This window comes from Sus scrofa, chromosome 16 (genome assembly GCF_054392235.1).
Source record: "Sus scrofa isolate SSC_HxYL_T2T_F1_AM1 chromosome 16, Sscrofa_HxYL_maternal_Yorkshire_Landrace_v2.0, whole genome shotgun sequence".
In the NCBI taxonomy this organism is placed as follows: Eukaryota; Metazoa; Chordata; class Mammalia; order Artiodactyla; family Suidae; genus Sus; species Sus scrofa.
Genome location: NC_139398.1, coordinates 84,272,112 through 84,290,559, shown reverse-complemented (window position 1 = coordinate 84,290,559; position 18,448 = coordinate 84,272,112). Strand labels below are relative to the sequence as shown.

General features: G+C 44.3%; 1 protein-coding gene across 6 annotated transcripts in view; it reads left to right on the top strand.

The window, feature by feature from the left end:
* Positions 1-12,795: 12,795 nt before the first annotated feature.
* MARCHF6 (membrane associated ring-CH-type finger 6) overlaps positions 12,796-18,448 on the top strand; it is an 84,787-nt gene continuing 79,134 nt past the window's right edge. For 5 of the 6 annotated variants that reach the window (XM_085001509.1, XM_085001508.1, XM_085001507.1 and 2 more), the window contains exon 1: positions 12,796-13,031. In XM_085001509.1, the coding sequence (XP_084857635.1) occupies positions 13,013-13,031 (19 nt within the window). In that variant the 5' untranslated portion in view covers positions 12,796-13,012. 6 annotated transcript variants of the gene reach the window in all.

Below are 18,448 nucleotides of genomic sequence, written 5' to 3'. Positions count from 1 at the left end.
GAGACCCTTGAGAGTCGGGGGTGTGTTGCTGGCACAGGCCCCTGGAACTCTACCCTGAATGAGGCCACTTGGAAGGTGTGGGGCTTGGGTAACTCACTGAACCTGAATGTTCCCTTGGGTTCCTGCCTCATCAGAGCGTCGAGAATTGAATACGTGTCACATCCATTGGACTGTCCCTGGCACTTGGCAAGTGCTTGGTCAATGTTAAACATTATTTTAGAGCTTCTGAATGATTGGTCCAAACCTGAAATTAAATGTATGGTTAGATCAATGTCAAACTGTGTTAACATAACTGTCCACTGAAGGGACAGAAACCTGGCCTCAAAGGAAGCTGGAGAAGGTGGGTGAGTGGACTGAAGAGGCCAGCAGTGGAAAGACATCATCCGTGGGCACGAGGGTGCCTTGGTCCAGACTGCATGCCCTTCCTATGGGGGCAGGGGGAGAGGTGTGGGACAGTGGGGACACAGGCAGTTCCCCCATTCTCCTAGAAGTCTGTGTTCGGAGCACGGGAGGAGCAGTTCTCTGAGAGAGAGGCAGCTATTGCAGCCAGGAGAAGGGGGATGGAGAATTTTACAAGCAAAAATAGCAAGTATGTATATTCATATGCTTAAAGTTTGAGGTCAAAAAGAAGACTTCACCCTAAGAAATCTAGATATTCTAGTTAGACTCCAGAGTTACATCTAAGCAGTCAGAACCCTCATCATTACATGGGCTCCCCAAATGAGGCTGTAAAAAGAATTCTTTCCCAGTAAAACTAGATCATAGTTCCTAAATCAGTGGTAACTTTTTAAGATAGGAATTAGGTCTCAGACATGCTTAACCTGATTCTCTTCGGGATCTAACAGCATATTCCACACAATCAGTGCTCAATACATGTTTCATGATAAGCCATACAAGAAGATAAAAAAAGAAATTCAGCTTTAGGAGTTCCCATTGTGGCTCAGTGGTAGCAATCCTGACTAGTATCCATGAGGATTTAGGTTCGATCCTTGACTTTGCTCAGTGGGTTAAGGATCTGGCATTGCCATGAGCTGTGGTGTAGGTCACAGATGTGGCTCGGATTCAGCATTGCTATGATTGTGGTGTAGGCTGGCAGCTGTGGCTCTGATTCAGCCCCTAGCATGGGAATGTCCATAGCCAGAGGTGTGGCCCTAATAAGCAAAAGAAAAAAGAAAAGAAAGAAAAAAAAAGAAAAAAGAAATTCAGCTTCAGAGCTTAATGATGTCATAAATACAGGAACAAAGGGTGCCAGATAATTCCTGAAGGCTCCTTTGGGTTCCACAATCTAAGATAAAAATCTCTAGGAAGAACTTTGCTTTAGGGTAACTAACTACACAATTTCAGGTTAGAAGCCAAACTATCAGATGTATATTTCAAGGGATCCATGGGTTAGAGAGATCCTCCCTTGGGGCCCCAGGAGCTGCCTCTGGATGCTGCATGTAACTATGTGTGGCGGGGATGGGGAGAGGGGGATGTCGCTGGAGAGTCAGCTGCAACCTCTGGAGCCAGCAAGTCAATATTGAAGTTCAGACTGGTGGTGAGCGTGAGTATTGGTTTCCTGTGGCTGCTGTAACAAATGACCACTAACTAGGTGGCTTAAAACAGCTGAAATTTCTCTCTCACAGTTCTGCAGTCCAGAAGTCTGAGATTACCGTATTGAAGTTATACGTTATTGGCAGGGCAGCATTTCCTACAGAGGCTCTGAGGAGAATCTTTTCCCTGCTTCTTTCAGCTTCTAGTGGTTGCCTGCGTTCTTTGGCCTTGGCTGCATCGCTCCAGTCTCCACCTCCATCTTCAAGTGGCCTCCTCCTCTGGTCTTCTCGAATCTCCCTCAGCATCACTCTTTTTTTTTTTTTTTTTTTTTTGGTCTTCCTGCCTTTTCTAGGGCCACTCTCGTGGCATATGGAGGTTCCCAGGCTAGGGGTCGAATTGGAGCTGTAGCCACCAGCCTACACCAGAGCCACAGCAACACAAGATCTGAGCCGCGTCTGCGACCTACATCACAGCTCACGGCAACGCCGGATCCTTAACCCACTGAGCAAGGCCAGGGATCGAACCTGCAACCTCATGGTTCCTAGTCGGATTCGTTAACCATTTCGCCACGACGGGAACTCCCAGCATCACTCTTGTAAGGACACCTCTCATTGGATTTATGGTCTACCCGGATAATCCAAGATGTTCTCATCTCAAAATCTTTAATTACAGTTGCAAAGACTGTTTTTCTAAATGAAGTAACATTTGCAATTCCAGGGACTAGGGCGAGGACATAATTTGGGAAGCACCATTTAGCCCATGACACCCATCTCCAAAGGCGAGAATACTGCGAAGTTCATAGTTCACTCCTGAAAATGCTTGTTGACCGCTGTGGAGCTCCCAAGATGTTTTGGAGCTGAGCTCACTTGGAACAGCCCATCATCCATCCACTCTTGGAGATGGGACTTATTGCCAGCCTGTGGCAATCTGACATAGCCTGGGATGTCAAGAAATTCCTGGATCCTCTGGATGTGGAAGATGCCATTGCCAACTTAGAAGCTTTTCTACCCTAAAGCATGGACCTCTTCTTCGTCCATTTATCATTGGGTTCCTTGGGGCTTCTGTGGTTCAGCCTTTTGCAGAGGGCCTGTGAGATGGCCTCTGAGGAAAGAGTGCAGTGACCAAGGACACATGAACAACACTGGTGACCATATTCCCCTCCTGTGGCTCCTTAACACAATTTAATCAATTAAAGGCACTCAAATCCTGTAATAGAGAAGCCCAGTATTTCTCAATTTGCCCGCAACTCTCCAACCCAGAAAGCATACTTGGCTTTGGAAGGGAGACCTACTGAAAAGGAATTGTATAGGCATGTGTTTGCACTATGTCCTCTGTGTGGGCAGAGTAAGGGAATGTCAGATTATGCCTCCTTTCTGACTCTATTTGCAATCTCAGAGCTTGTGCCAACCGCTTCTGGTCTCTGTTAGGTACCCGCTCACCGGCTGTTGCTTCCCCAGGATTCAACCGTGTTTGCTCAGGACTTAGTGATTTGCTTGATGTGGCAGCAGAGAGCACAGTGTCCTCAGTTGTGCCAGGTGCTCTGAGGCCCTCCCCGCATTCTGCTCTTTTACAATAGTTGAGGACACATGAGTGAGCTTTTGTGTACATGGTACTAAATAAAGCATCTCCTTTATCTGCTTCATCGAGTAATAAGGTCAGAAATGTGGCAACTCAGTTGGAATTTGTGTGGCTTAAGCTCAACTTTTTTTTTCTTTTTCTTCCTTTGGTCTCTTCAGAAGGAACTCTCACTGCCCAGTGACGTTGCATGGACACACAGTCAGGACACTGTCACTTGGGGAGACCTGTAGGGGTCAACCTTGATTTGGCGCTCTCTCTTTCCTTGCTTTTCTGCAAGAATTAGGAAATTGACACCAACAGACAAGATTTTACTTCATTAGAAAAATTACAGAAGTTTATAACAAAGAACTTAGAAGATTTTGTAAAATACACTTGTCACTATGAATAGCAACAGTTTTTAATGATAGCATGCTTTTTTTTTTTTTTTTTTTTTTTTTTTTTTTTTTTTTTGCTTTTTAGGGCTGCACCCGAGGCATATGGAAGTTTCCAGGCTAGGGGTCCAAATCAGAGCTACTGCTGCTGGCCTACACCACAGCCACAGTAACTCAGGCTCTAAGCCGAGTCTGCAACCTACACCACAGAGCACAGCAACTCCGGATCCTTAACCCTCTGAGGGAGCCCAGGGATCAAACTCTCGTCCTCAGGGATCTTGGGTTCGTTAACTGCTGAGCCACAAAGGGAACTCCAGTGATAGCATGCACTTTCAAATTTAAGAATAAAAATTTGGCTGTCCTACTTCATGAGAAAGATAAAGATATGAATGAAAAAATATGAAGGACTGTGGCTTTCATGTATTACTCCACAGATTATTAGTAAATGGTGAGACTTGGCAGCCTCACCAAATGATCAAACTCAGCAACGGAGATTGTGGTCTAGCTTGTCTGATGTACTGCCATATGAAAAACGCATCATATATGAAATATTCTTTTTTTTTCATTTTTTGCTTTTTAGGTCCTCACCTGCAGCATATGGAAATTCCCAGGCTAGGGGTTGAATCTGAGTTGCAGCTGCCAGCCTATGCCACAGTCACAGCAATGTCACATCTGAGCTGCATCTGTGGCCTATGCCTCAGCTTGCAGCAATGCTGGATCCTTAACCCACTGAGCAAAGCCTGGGCTCAAACCCACATCCTTATGGATACTAGTCAGGTTCTTAACCCACCGAGCCACAATAGGAATGTCCCAATCTATGAAATAGTCTTGTTGAAAATGTTTACTTTGTATGGTATCAAGCCTCTAGGCTAACTTCTAGTTTACAGGAAAATGGGCTAAAGGAACAATTAAATGGCACCAGGAGGAATTAATCAGACAAACCCAGAAAGGATATTATATAAAACAACTGTCCTATGATTTTCCAACAGGCATTGTCATTGGAAAATGAAAGATACAGGGACCATTTTAGACTAAGAGAGACTACATAGGCTAAAACCATTGGCCATGAATGAAGCTCAATTGGATATTGTTTAAAAAAAAACTTGCAAAACAAAACTATAAAGGACATTCTTGGGAAAACTATAGCAATTTCAGATTCTAGGTATTATTAAGGTATGGTAATGGTTTTAAAGGACATTATTCTAACTATAGGAGCAGCATGTTCATTTTGCTTATGGTAAAGTTGTTAGCACACATACTTCCAAATGATATAAAAAAAGAAAAAGAAAAAAAGAAAAACTGTAGTTAACATACATATGGCTAAATGTTAACAAGTGTTCAATCTAGGTGAGGGCGTTTAAGTGTTCATGGTACTATTCCTTCAACTGCTCTGTATATTTGAAATTGTTCATAATAAAAGGTTATAGGGAAAAAAAGAACTGTGGTCTTGAAGGTGTTTATCTCAGTAACATTTTGGCTGAAACTGTGAGTAATTATTATGTGAATATCCTAAGTACATAAGAAACACTTTGTACTTTGATTTGATTTGCCTCAATGTACCTCCTTGTTGAGAATATCTGCCTGAAGCACTGAAATTGAATTCATTATAACTGAGAAATGCAGATGTAAAAGAACAGATACACGGAACTGAACCCAACATATCATTTATTGTTCAATTGATATTTCAGCTGCCTTAGGAATGTACCTCTTCATAAGAAAGGCATTCATACATATGTTGCTATTTCTGCCACAAAAGTATCTCCTGGAAATTTTGCTTCGTTTATTCAGCCAACTGTGTTAGCCTAAGGCAAATATCAGTAAATGAAAGGTGTCTACCGGTGTTGAAGATCCATGGCTACAGACTTCCAAATGCACAAGGATAGGTGTAGCCTCATTCATGCTAAAATACAGAGTTCTCTAAAAATTTTGCTTGTGCACACCCTAAAAAACTATGTACCCCTGTATGTATTTCTTTTTTTTTTTTTAATCTTTTTTTTTAGGGTCTCACCCAGGGCATGTGGAAGTTCCCAGGCTAGGGGTCAAATGAAAGCTATAGCTGCCTGCCTACACCACAGCCACAGGATTGTGGGATCTGAGCCGCATCTTCGACATATACCACAGCTCATGGAAACACCAGATCCTTTAATCCACTGAGCAAGGCCACTTGTAGTTACTGCTGAATGACAACAGGAAACTTGCCCCTTCATTTCTTAATAAATGAAATTTTCATTGTATGTTTAAATGGTAGCAAAGATAAAATTCTGGCATAAAATTGATATTTTTAAATTATTTCATCTTGGAGTTCCCCTTGTGGCCCAGCAGGTTAAGAATCCCACTAGTATCCGTGAGAATGTGGGTTCGATCCCTGGCCTTGCTCAGTGCATTAAGGATCTGGCATTGCCTCAAGCTTGAGGCATAGGTTGCAGACACAGCTCAGATCATGGTGTTGCTATGGCTGTAGACTGGCAGCTGCAGCTCCAATTTGATCCTTAGCCTGGGAACTTCCATATGCCGTGGGTGTAACCATAAAAATAAAAGTAATAAAAAATCTTCATCACTTTTTAAAAAAGTTTCAAGTAACTATAATTTCTTTATATCCTGTCTCATAATTCCATACCTGAAGTCTTTGTAGGATGGTTTCTTTTATCTTTTGTCTGTTAGTTCTTGTTTACACACTTATTTGGTTATGTTTAATGTGCAGCTCATCATCCTTGTAAGTTTATTTGTGGAAGTTCTTTGAGGGCTAGTGTTGTAGACGGAACTGTCTTCCTAAAATTCGTTTGCTGAAGCCCTAGGCCTCAGTGTGACTGTATTTGGAGATAGGGCCTTTCAGGATATAATTACGGTTAAATGTGATCAAAGGGTAGGGCCCTCATCCAGTAGGACTGGTGTCTTTATAGGAAGAGAAAGAGACACTAGACACTCACAGGCACAGAGGAAAGGCCATGGGAGGACACAGAGAGAAGGTAGCCCTCTGAACGCCAAGGGGTGAAGCTTCAGGAGAAACCAAGCCTGGTGGCACCTTGATCTTGGACTTCTAGCATCCATAATTATGAGAAATAAATTTCTGTTAAGTCATCCAATCTGTGGTATTTTTTTTAGCAGTGCTAGCAGACTAAAGTGGACAGGAAGCAAGGGCATGCCTCTAGTGAGAATGTTTTTTGTGGGGTTACAATTGTGGCTCAGTGGGTTAAGAACCTGACCTAGTTCCTGTGAGGATGGGGGTTCGATCCCTGGCTTCGCTCAGTGGGTCAAGAATCCTGTGTTGCCACAAGCTGTGGTACAGGTCACTCGGCTCTGGCATTGCTGCAGCAGTAGTATGGGCTGGCAGCTGCAGCTCTGATTCAACCCCTAGCCTGGGAACCTTCCATATGCCACAGGTGCAGCTGTAAAAAGAAAAGAAAAAAAAAAAAAGAATATATGTTTGCTTCAGCCAGGAACTTATGGGTCCCAGCAATTCAAAATCATTTTGAACTAAATTTACTGCTTGAGATTATTGGGTCGCTGGGGTGTCATGAGCTTGAGGTACAATCCACACCAGGGCTGGTTCGTGGGGACAATTTAATAAGGTTCAGCAAAACCAACTTTTCCTAGACATCTCGGAGAGGGGTCAGATTTCCTTTTGGTTCACTAATCCCCCTGAGATAGCAGCCCTGACGCCTAATAGGAGGATCCTGGTGGAGGATCTCTTGACAGATGTTTCACTTTGGGAAGGCCCTGGGCTTTCATAGTTGTTATTCTTGCCCCTGGAAGCTGTCAAACCACAAGTTCAAAGTTTGCCTGTATCAGCAGAGCAACAGCGACTGCCATGTTCCATTTACATCCTGTCCTTAGATTCTGGCCCGGTAGTTGCTTTGCTATTTTTGACAACTCTTTAGTGGTTTTAAAAATATGTTTTTAACATTTTATCAAGTATTTTCAATGGTTCTATAGAATCTAGCCTGCCGTATTCTTGGAAAGGGAAGTAAACAACATCATTTTTCTCAATAGTTTGAGAAGCTCTTTTACCTTGAAGTCTGTACATGAACTTGAAGGGGCATCAAGAAAACTCCAAGGAGTTCCTGGTGTGGCTCAGCAGTAATGAACCCGACTAATATCCATGAGGATGCAGGTTTGATACCTGGCCCCGTTTAGTGGGTTAAGGATCCCACATTGCCATGAGCTGCAGTGTAGGTCGCAGAAGAGGCTCAAATCTGGTGTTGCTGTGGCTGAGGCATAGGCTGGCAGCTGAAACCGTGATTTGACTCCTAGCCTCGGAACTTCCATATGCCTCTGGTTTGGCCCTAAAAGAGGAAAAAAAAGGAAAAGAAAATTCCCAGAAGTTTTATGCAACATTTTGTGTTTATGCATTTTTTTCTGGGGAAAAAAGTCCATAGATTTTATCAGATTGTCAAAGGTCCTTTGACTGAGATTTCGCAAATTTGCCTTTTTTCTTTTCTTTTCGTTTTTTTTTTTTTTTTTTTTTTTTGGTCACGCCTGTGGCATGGGGAAGTTCCTGCGCTTGGGATCAAACCTGTGCATCAGCAATAACCAGAGCCACAGAAAGTGACAGTGCCAGATTCTTAATCTGCTGAGCCACCAGGGAACTCCTGGTATTCCCCATATTTGAGAACCACTGCTTTGCAGTTCCATCAGCACTTAGCAATTTTTTTTTTTTTAAAGGCCGCAACCGTGGCATACGGAGGTTCCCAGGATAGGGGTTGAATCAGAGCTGTAGCTGCCAGCCTACACCACAGCCACAGCAACATGGGATCTGAGCCACACCTGCAACCTACACCACAGCTCACAGCAATGCCGGATACTTTAACCCACTGAGCAAGGCTAGGGATCGAATCTGCGTCCTCATGGATGCTAGTCAGGTCCGCTAACTACTAGGCCATGATGGGAACTTCAGCAATTTTTGTGTGTAAGTGTCTTTTTTTAGGGCCACACCTGGGCATATGGAGGTTCCCAGGCTAAGGGTCAAATTGCAGCCACAGCATCGCCAGACCAGAGCTGCATCCACGAACTATGAAACTTGCAGCAATGCCCGATCCTTTAACCATGGAGCCAAGTCAGGGATCGAACCTGCATCCTCATGGATACTAGTTGGGTTCTTAACACTCTGAGCCGTAACAGTAATTTTAACTTTAAAAAATGATTTCAGAATAATTTCAAACTCTTGGAAAAGTTGCAAGAACAGTACAAAAACTTCCCATATTGCCTTTACCCAGACTCACCAACTTTTAAGATTTTTCTCCTACACACACACACACACACACACACACACACACGCACGCGCACACACACAGAGAGAGAGCACACAATTAGTCTTTTTCTTTTTCATCTTTTTTGTCTTTTCTAGGGCCACACCCTTGGCATAAGGAGGTTCCCAGGCTAGGGGTCTAATCTGAGATGTAGCCACCGGCCTACGCCACAGCCACAGCAACTCGGGATCCGAGTAGCATCTGCAACCTACACCACAGCTCACGGCAACGCTGGATCCTTAACCCACTGAGCAAGGCCAGGGATTGAACCCGCAACCTCCTGGTTCCTAGTCAGGTTTATTTCCGCTGCACCACTACGGGAACTCCCGCATATTGCTTTAAATTCCTGCAAGTGAGAAAGGTTAGTTATGAAGTCAGGACGATGTCATGGTTCCTGGTTGGATTCGTTAACCACTGAGCCACGACAGAAACTCCACAATTAGTCTTTTTCCGAACCGTTTGACTATAAGCTTCAGTCCTGATTCTCTGTTACCCCTGAGTACTCCAGAGTGCATTTCCCTAAACAGGGGCCTCCTAAGAAGTCAGGAAGTCAGCACTGGTGCAGCAATACTGTTCAAAGAACTTATTCAAGTTTCAATTTTGTCAATAGTCCTGAAAATGTATTTTTTAGTTTTCAGGTCTAGGATTCTTTCCTACATTGCATTTAGTTGTAGTGTCTCTTCGGCCTCCTTCAATCTGGAACAATTCCTCAATCGTTCTGTCTGTCACATCCTGGAGAGTTTAAAAGAATACAGGCCTCAAGTTTTGCAGGCTGGTCCTCAGCTGGCCTCCATCCTATGTTTCCTCATGCCCAGACTCAGGCAGGCATTCCTGACTTCGATTTTCTCATTATATCAGTCTGTCCCATCCCTGTGATGTCAACCTTGATTATCTGCTCACATAGATGTCTTCACTGTAAAGCTACTGTTTTTCTTTTTAACTGTTGGAAAATCTTCCAGGATGCTAAAATCCTGTTCCTTGTTGAAATTTTACCCGTTCTTATTCTCCATTGACAACCCCAGCCTGAACCACTATCAGACTGTAAGTGATTTTCTGGTTTTTTCATTTATTTGTGTTTTGTCTTTTGTCTTTTCAGGGCTGCACCCACGTTATGTGAAAATTCCCAGGCTAGGGGTTGAATCTGAGCTGTAGCTGCCAGCCCACACCACAGCCACAGCAATGCTGGATCCAAGCCGCATCTGCAACCTACACCACAGCTCACAGCAATGCCGGATCGTTAACCCACTGAGCAAGACCAAGGATCAAACCTGCATCCTCATGGATACTAGTTGGATTTGTTTCCGATGAGCCACAACAGGAACTCCCAGATCTTCATTCTTTTTTTTCTTTCTTTCTTTCTTTTTTTTTTTTTTTTTTTTTTTTTGTCTTTTTGTCTTTTTGCCTTTTCCAGGGCCGCTTCTGGAGCATATGGAGGTTCCCAGGCTAGGGGTCTAATTGGAGCTGTAGCCACCGGCCTACGCCAGAGCCACAACAACTCGGGATCCGAGTCGCATCTGTGACCTACACCACAGCTCAAGGCAACGCTGGATCCTTAACCCACTGAGCAAGGCCAGGGATCGAACCCACAGCCTCATGGTTCCTAGTCGGATTCGTTAACCACTGCGCCACGACAGGAACTCCCAGATCTTCATTCTTAACCACAGTCATTTGGTTCAGGGATGGTCACCTAGGTGGACCATTTAACCATCTTTGCCTGGGAATTGTTAACTTGAGACCAGAGACCATCACCCTCAGCCTGTTTGCTGGTGAGGCTGAAAATATGACCTTGAGAGCTCTCAGTGGCCTTGTCTCCAGCCATGCAGAGGAAGCTGATCTGACAGCATGAAACTGCTGTGGGGAGAGAAGCTGAGCTGAGGGATGGGGGCAGAGGAGGGATTCTGGCAATCCCTGAGGCCCACTGGACCACTACCCTTGTCACAGTCTGCTCATATCAACAGTACAATCCTCTCTTCTGTCTCCCAGCTTAGTTGGTAACCAAGGGATATCTGACTTATGCATCTCAAAGGGCTTGTTGTGAGGACCAATGCCTGGCACACTCTGTAGGGCACTCAGCAAATATTGGTTGATGGCTCTTACATTTAAACTCCAAAGGCTGAATGAGTAGAGGTTGGGGCAATTCTCAATTCTAGTAAGTAACTTTCCTTTGAGCATCATAAAGGAAAACACATGAAGACAAAAGGAGGGATTCCTCCAGCCCCATCACAAACACTCACATCCCTCCAATCCTAACCCAGTTCTACTGCCTAGAGGTTCCTATAGCTGTCCTAAAAGACTACTAGTGTCTCTTTCAAGAAGTCTCACTCCTTCAGAATCCTTCCCCCTTCTGCTCTACAACACCTGAGACTGGGTCTGGTGGTCCTGAATTGTGCCCCTGGTCTAAGCTGAGTGAGAAGTGCTCTGCCACAGGCCCTACAGAGGGCACGAGTGCTTGTCCTGTTGGGTGGGAGGGATGGAGACTGGGGAATGATCCTCCTTCAGACTCAATTTCTTGGGAGATAATAATAGTCTAAACATATTTAAGGATAAGCTTAAATGTGTTCAGTTCTCAAGGTCAACCCTTGAAATCAGTGGTTCTCCATTATTGTGTCAAGAACTTGAATTCCTTCCTGTCTTGGGTACCATGAGTGACATTGGTCAAATCAGTGACATTAGTCTTCAAGGGCTGCTCTCTTTCTGAAGGATTCTACTTCATTATTTTCATTCTCAGTTTCATTCTGATTGAGGAAGTTCAGAGGTGGGAGATTTTCCCAATTCCTTTCCTCACACGGATAGAAAAGAGATGGCTAGCATTCTTGCATCTATTTCTGCAATTTATCTGCATATTGTTTAAAATATATTTTCTTGGGATTAGAGACATCTTTAGTTCTACTTAGGTAATTCTAAGGTGGTGGCCTTTCTCATCAGTAATTTCTAAATAGTTCTAAATAATTTCTAAATAATTCTAAATAATTCTAAATAATTTCTAAATAATTCTTTGGTGAGGAAAAGTGGTGTACTGAAAGAACGTGCTCAGTCTTTCATAAGGCTGAAGCAATTTAGCCCTGGCCAGGTTAAGTGTCCATAACCCAGTATACCAAGTTCTGTCCCTATCTGAACAGATTTCCCCTAGAGAAGGGTGTTTGTTTCAACCTCCAACCTAAGCAGTTTATTGTAGTTCTTCCAGTCAAATGCAGAAGTCTCCCTGGGAGGAACTATGGTAATGATAGGGCCTGACTTTTTCATTTTACTTCCTTTTTGTCTTTTGTCTTTTTAGGGCTGCAGCCGTGGCATACGGAGATTCCCATACTAGGGGTCCAATGGAAACTCTAGCTGCCGGCCTACGCCACAGCCAAAGGAAATCAGAGCCTCGACTGCAACCTACACCACAGCTCAAGGCAAAGCCAGATCTTTAACCCACTCAGCCAGGCCAGGGATCGAATCCCCAACGTCATGGTTACTAGTTGGGTTCATTAACCACTGAGTGACGCCGGGAACTCCGACTTTTTAATTTTATTGGCATTCTAGTACTTCCTCAAAACATGCATCAGAACTGCCCGCGTGCAGAACAAAAATGCATATTCCTGGGCCAGCTCCAGACACGCGGCACCGGAATCTCCGGGCGCGATAGCGCAGAACTCGTACTTTCACAAGTCCCAGGTAACCAGTTCTTCAGCCCTGGGACCCGTCTTTGTCCTGCACCGCCGCCCGGCCTGCGCTGGGCTAGCCGCCTCGCTGTCAGGCGCTGGCTCACGCTGCTCACTTCCATCGTGTTGTGTCTTCTTTGTTGCTTCCCTCAGTGTCATTAGAGTTCAACTCCTACTAAGGTTTCAGCCTCGCTGCCCCGCGCAACCCTCAGGACAAGGTCCAGGAGGCCCAATGCCCACGACGGCGGCCACCAGCTGCTCGGGCCGGGCCGGGATGGCCCCCCACGGGTACCGCGCACTGAGCGTGCGCGCCTCCGCCGCGGCCGGAAATGACGGCACCTGTCGTTGGGGGCGCTCCGCCCCTTCCGCCTCCATGCCCCGCCCAGGCCTCGCCCCTCTGCTCTCCCCGACCCTCCCCCTCCCCTCTGTCGCCCGCTTTCTGTCAGCCTCTCTCCCTCTCCCTCTTCCCCTCTCTCCTTCCTCTAGCTTCCTCTCTCGCACCTGAGCACAAACACCTGCCCGGGCCCGGCTCCGCTCCCTCCTCCCTCCTCCCCCTCCCTTTTTCCCCGCCCCGGCCGGAAGGCTCCGGCCTCGGCCACAGGAGCTTCGCGGCTGCGTCACCGCCGCCCCCTCAGACAAGATGGACACCGCCGAGGAAGGTAAGTCGGCGGCGCCCGCGCCCTTTCTCCCGCGCCCGGGTTCGGGCTGGGCCCGCGCCCAGTCTGCGGCGCTCCAGGCGGGCCGCGGGGCCCGGGCGGCGCTGGGGGCACCTCGGCTCGGGGCGGAGGCGCGCGGTGACAGCGGCGGGACCGGCGCCCGGGCCGTTTGCCCGCCGAGCAGCCCGGCGCGAGGGGCGGCGGGGAACAGAAGGTGACCCCTCGGCGCCCCCCGCCGTTTCCCGCCCGCGCGCGTGGAGGGCAGGGCCCCTGCCCGGGCCGGGGGGCGTCGGGGCTGCGGTGGCCGCGGCCGGTGAGACTCCCCATCCCCTCCGTCCCGCCAGCCCCGGGGGGACGACGCTGTCGTCGCCGCTCAGAGTCTGGGGGCGTTTTCCACACCCTTCCCCCACTCGGTTTTGTCTTTCTTTATATCGTTTTGCCCGTAGCTCTGCGGGCCCGACCCTTTCACGGCAGAACTTCTTTGTTGACTCAAACTTAGCGAAAAATACCCCGCCAGGTGACGGCTGAGTGGAATCAACTGACCCCTATTTAAAAACCTTATCCTCTGCTTGCGAGTCCCGAATTATTTGTTTACTAAACGGGGACGAGGCAGGCCCAACGGGGTTATTCGCAGAAGGGGTGCTCTGTAGAATTCCTTTGTTTCAGTGTGATTTATTTTGTGCTTAATCCCTGACACCAATAAGCCGAGTTTTGTGCGTGTGTTGCTTGGTTGAGTGTGTGTGTGTTTTGGATGTGGCTGTTTTGGATCAAGCTGACTCTTGTAAACTGAATACATACGTGGATACATAACTGAACAGTTGTGACTATTGAAATGCATTTGCTTATCCGCTGACGGTAATTAGGTTGTTTTTTAAGCAGTTTTATCTTTTTAGAGTCTATCGAATAATTTTACTGAGTCCATAGAGGAAATTACTCTCCTGATGCTTGATGTGTAGGATGTCAGTGAAGATAAGATACCTTTCTGCTTCGGGTATATTATGTAGCTGTCTGATAAGCACCTTTCAACCGTATGGATTTTGGTGATTTTAAATGAGGATCTTTGAGGACTGTTGTGGCGTGCAATAATGAGTGACAGGAAGTTTGATACTGTATGTGTAATGAGTGGAGACAATTTATTATTTTTTAAAGAAGTCTTAGTAAGAACTTCAAACTGTAGCCGCATGTTATACTTGAGTTTACAAAGCATATTTACATGCCTTCACATTTGATCTTAGTAAGAGCCCCGTGGAGTAGCGCGGGGGGTATTATAGATGCGGAAGTTCAGGCTGGCTGGCTTCTTTCTTTCTTCAACAGTGACAAGCCAGATCCTTAACCGCTGAGCTTCCTGGGAACTCCCAAGCTTAGTTATTTAAATAACTTGTCTAAGCTTCACATGCTAGTTAAGAGACAGATATGAACCTAGGCCTTCTCATTACAAATAGTTTTCATTATGTCTTAGTTTTTTTATTATATACAGTGAGTGAAGTAATAACCACCGGCGACTCCTTTGGAAAAAAACAGTCAAGTGACACTGCTGAGGAGGTTATTAGGAATTATCTTCTTTTGATAGATGATTCTTGTGTGTAAATTTCCGTCTCCATAGATTTCACATACTTCTGGATTCAGATTTTAATGACTCAATTTAGTAAGGCTTGTGTTTATTTACCACTTGATAATGTACTGGCATGTTTTCCTCCCATTCTTTAAGCCTGTGCACTTAGTGTTTGCATACTAAATGTGTGGTGTGATAGTGGTAATTCAGGAATTGTAGAATCTGAAAGTTTATGTGGAATCATGATGAAAGAAATATATTTTTTTTGTCTTTGACCACAGCATATGGAAGTTCACAGGCCAGGGGTCAAAGTGGTGCAACAGTAGCAACCTAAGCTGCTGCAGTGACAACACAGGGTCCTTAACCCGCTGAGCCACAGGGAACTCCTGAAAGAAATATTTTCTATGTGCTTCTAGTGCACTGTTTTTTTCCTTGTAAAGTTATAATAAGGGTGAGGTATAAATGATATTTACTGTCTTGAATGCTGTTCTTGAAATAACTAAAATTTACTGAGGACTTAATATAGGGCATGTACTTCACTAAATACTTCATAGACATCTCATTTAATTCTCGTAACACTTTTAGGTACACAGCATTCCCTTTTTTACAGATGGAAGAAAGTAAGGGTTAGTATGATTAAGTAACTTGCCCAAAGTCATGCAGGTAACATGTCAAAGGTGAGATTCAGACTCAGTTCTGTCAGACTCCGTGGTTAAATTAGATATTTGTAAGTGGATACCCAGTATCCGATGTTGAGATAATTATGTTTTTGTTGCTTCCTTTGTAAGAAGAATCATATATGTAATTTTTTTGTTTTGTTTTGTCTTTTTAGGGCCGCATCCACAGCATGTGGAGGTTCCCAGGCTAAGGGTCAAATCAGAGTTGTAGCTGCCGGCCTACACCACAGCCGCAACAATGCAGGATGCGACCTACACCACAGCCCATGGCAACACCGGATCCTTAACCCACATAGGGAGGCCAGGGATCAAACCTGTGTCCTCATGGATACTAGTCAGATTTGTTTCCACTGAGTCACCATGGGAACTCCCTCATATATATAATTCGACAAAGCTTTTTTTTGTGTGTTTTATGACACTTTTAGTCATAAAATGAATACGAGTTTTAATACTTCTCATGCCTAATTTTGCAAAGTTCCAAATTGGAAGTCTTGGAAGTTTTCAAAATTAATGTAAATTTAACTTGAAAAAACGCTGGAAGGAAAAGGAGGATTATAGAAGATTTCATGATTAAAAATGGGAAAAAGACACCAAAAAGCTTGGAAACGACTTCTGTTTGCTAAACGAGTTATTACAGTTTAACAAAGTAAAAAAATTTGCAGTTTTTTTATTTGATTGTAAATGAACCCCCCCCCCTTTTGGTAGGAGACTTGGAAAATATGGCTAAACATATATATAGAAAATAAAATTTTAAAAAGTTTCTTTAGGTGTTCCGTGGTGGCTCAGTGGGTTAAGAATCCAGTGTCATCACTGCTGTGGCTTGGTTTGATCCCTGGCTGGGGAATTTATGCATGCCTTGAATGCAACCACACAACACGCACACATCTTTAAATTCTATCACCCATTATTAAAAACACTGATGATGTTTTTACTTATCTATTTTTTAAATATATTAATCTAAGCAAGCAGATTAAAAGTGTTACCAAAATATCAACCTGCAGTTAGAGTGTTAACTCTTCCATCTCTTTTAAAAATAGAGTTTTGCATTCCTCGGGTGGTGCCATATATGATGTTATAACGCTCACAATGTTTCATATTTGTAGTAAACCATATTGAATTCTATTAGTTATTTGCCAGATGGATTTTTACCCTTCATATTAGGTGTTCCCTAGATACTAAAGATCTCTACAGTATTCTGTATATTAAATTTTATTTTTGTAAAACCAACAGGTTTATAATCCATTCTCACAGTACAGGCATACCTTGTTGTATTGAGCTTTGCAGATACTGATTTTTTTCTTTTTTCTTTTTTTACAAATTGGGAGTTTGTAGCAACCCTGCATGGAGCAAGTCTATAGGCATCATTTTTCCAAAAGTTTTTGCTCATTTCATGTCTCTGTGTCACATTTTGGGAATTCTCTCAATATTTCAAACTTTTTCATTATTATTTGTTATGGTGGTCTGTGATGTTGCTATTGTACTTGTTTTGGAGCACCATGAACTTCGCCCACAGACAGCAAACTTAATTGATCAGTGTGTATTCTTATTGCTCCACTAACCACTGTTTGTGTCTCCTCAGGGCCTTCCTGTTCCCTGAGACACAACAATATAAAAACTAGGCCATTTACTAACCCTATGATGGTCTCTAAGTGTTCAAGTGAAAGGAAGAGTCAGATGTCTCTCATTTTAAATCAGAAGCTAGAATTGATTGAGCTTAGTCAGGAGGGTTTGTTGAAATCTGAGATAGGCTGAAAGCTAGGCCTTTTGCGCCAATTAGCCAAGTTGTGAATGCAAAGGGAAAGTTTTGAAGAAAATTAAAAGTGGTACTCCATTGAACACACAGATGATAAAACGAGAAGTAGCCTTGTTGCTGATATGGAGAAAGTTTTAATGGTCTAGAGAGATCAGACTAACCACAATGTACCCTAAAGCCAGAACAAAACTCAACTGTCTTCAATTCTGTGAATGCTGAGAAAGTTGAGGAACCTGTAGAAGAAAAGTTCGAAGTTAGCAGAGGTTGGGTCATGAGCTTTGAGGAAAGAAATCTCTAACAACAAAGTGCAAAGTGAAGCCCCAAGTAAGTACTGGTTTAGAAGCTACAGCAAATTAACCAGAAGATCATTAATGAAGGTGGCTATACTAAACAACAGATTTTCAGTGTGGGTGAAACAGCCTTCTATTGAAAGGAGATGCCTACTAGGACTTCCGTACCTAGAGAGAAGTCAGTACCTGGCTTCAAAGCATCAGAGAACTGACCGACTTTTGTTGGGGATAGGCTGGTGACTTGAATTTGAAGCCATTGCTCTTTTACCATTCCAGAAGTCCTAGGGCTCTTAAGAATTATGCTAAATCTACTCTGCCTGTGCTCTGTAAATGGTACAACAAAGCTTGGATGAAGGCGTGTCTGTTTACGACATGGTTTACTGAGTGTTTTAAGCCCACTGCTGAGACCTACAGTTCAGGAAGAAAAAAAAAATTTATTTCAAAGTATTTCTATTCATTGATAATGTACCTGCTCACCTAAGAGCCCTGATGGAGATGTGCAGTGAAATTAATATTGTTTTCATGCTGCTAACACAACATACATTCTGTAGCCCATGGATCAAGACATTGACTTTAATTTTGACTTTCACGTCTTATTATTTAGGATACATTTCTTTTTTTTTTTTTTTTTGTCTTTTTGCTATTTCTTTGGGCCGCTCCCGCGGCATATGGAGGTTCCCAGGCTAGGGGTTGAATTGGAGCTGTAGCCACTGGCCTATGCCAGAGCCACAGCAACGCGGGATCCGAGCTGGCATCTGCGACCTACACCACAGCTCACGGCAACGCCGAATCGTTAACCCACTGAGCAAGGGCAGGGACCAAACCCGCAACCTCATGGTTCCTAGTCGGATTCGTTAACCACTGCGCCATGACGGGAACTCCAGGATACATTTCATAAAGCTATAGCTGCCATAGATAATGATTCCTCTGATGAATCTGGACTAAGTAAATTGAAGAAATTCTGGAAAGGATTTACTGTTCTAGTTGCCATTAAGAACATTTATGATTCATGGGAAGAGGTAAAGATATCAGCATTAACAGACGTTTAGAAGAAGTTGATTCCAGCCCTCTTGGATAACTCACTCTGAGGGGTTCAATACTTTAGTGGAGGAAGTAACTGCAGATGTGGTACAAATAGCAAGAAAACT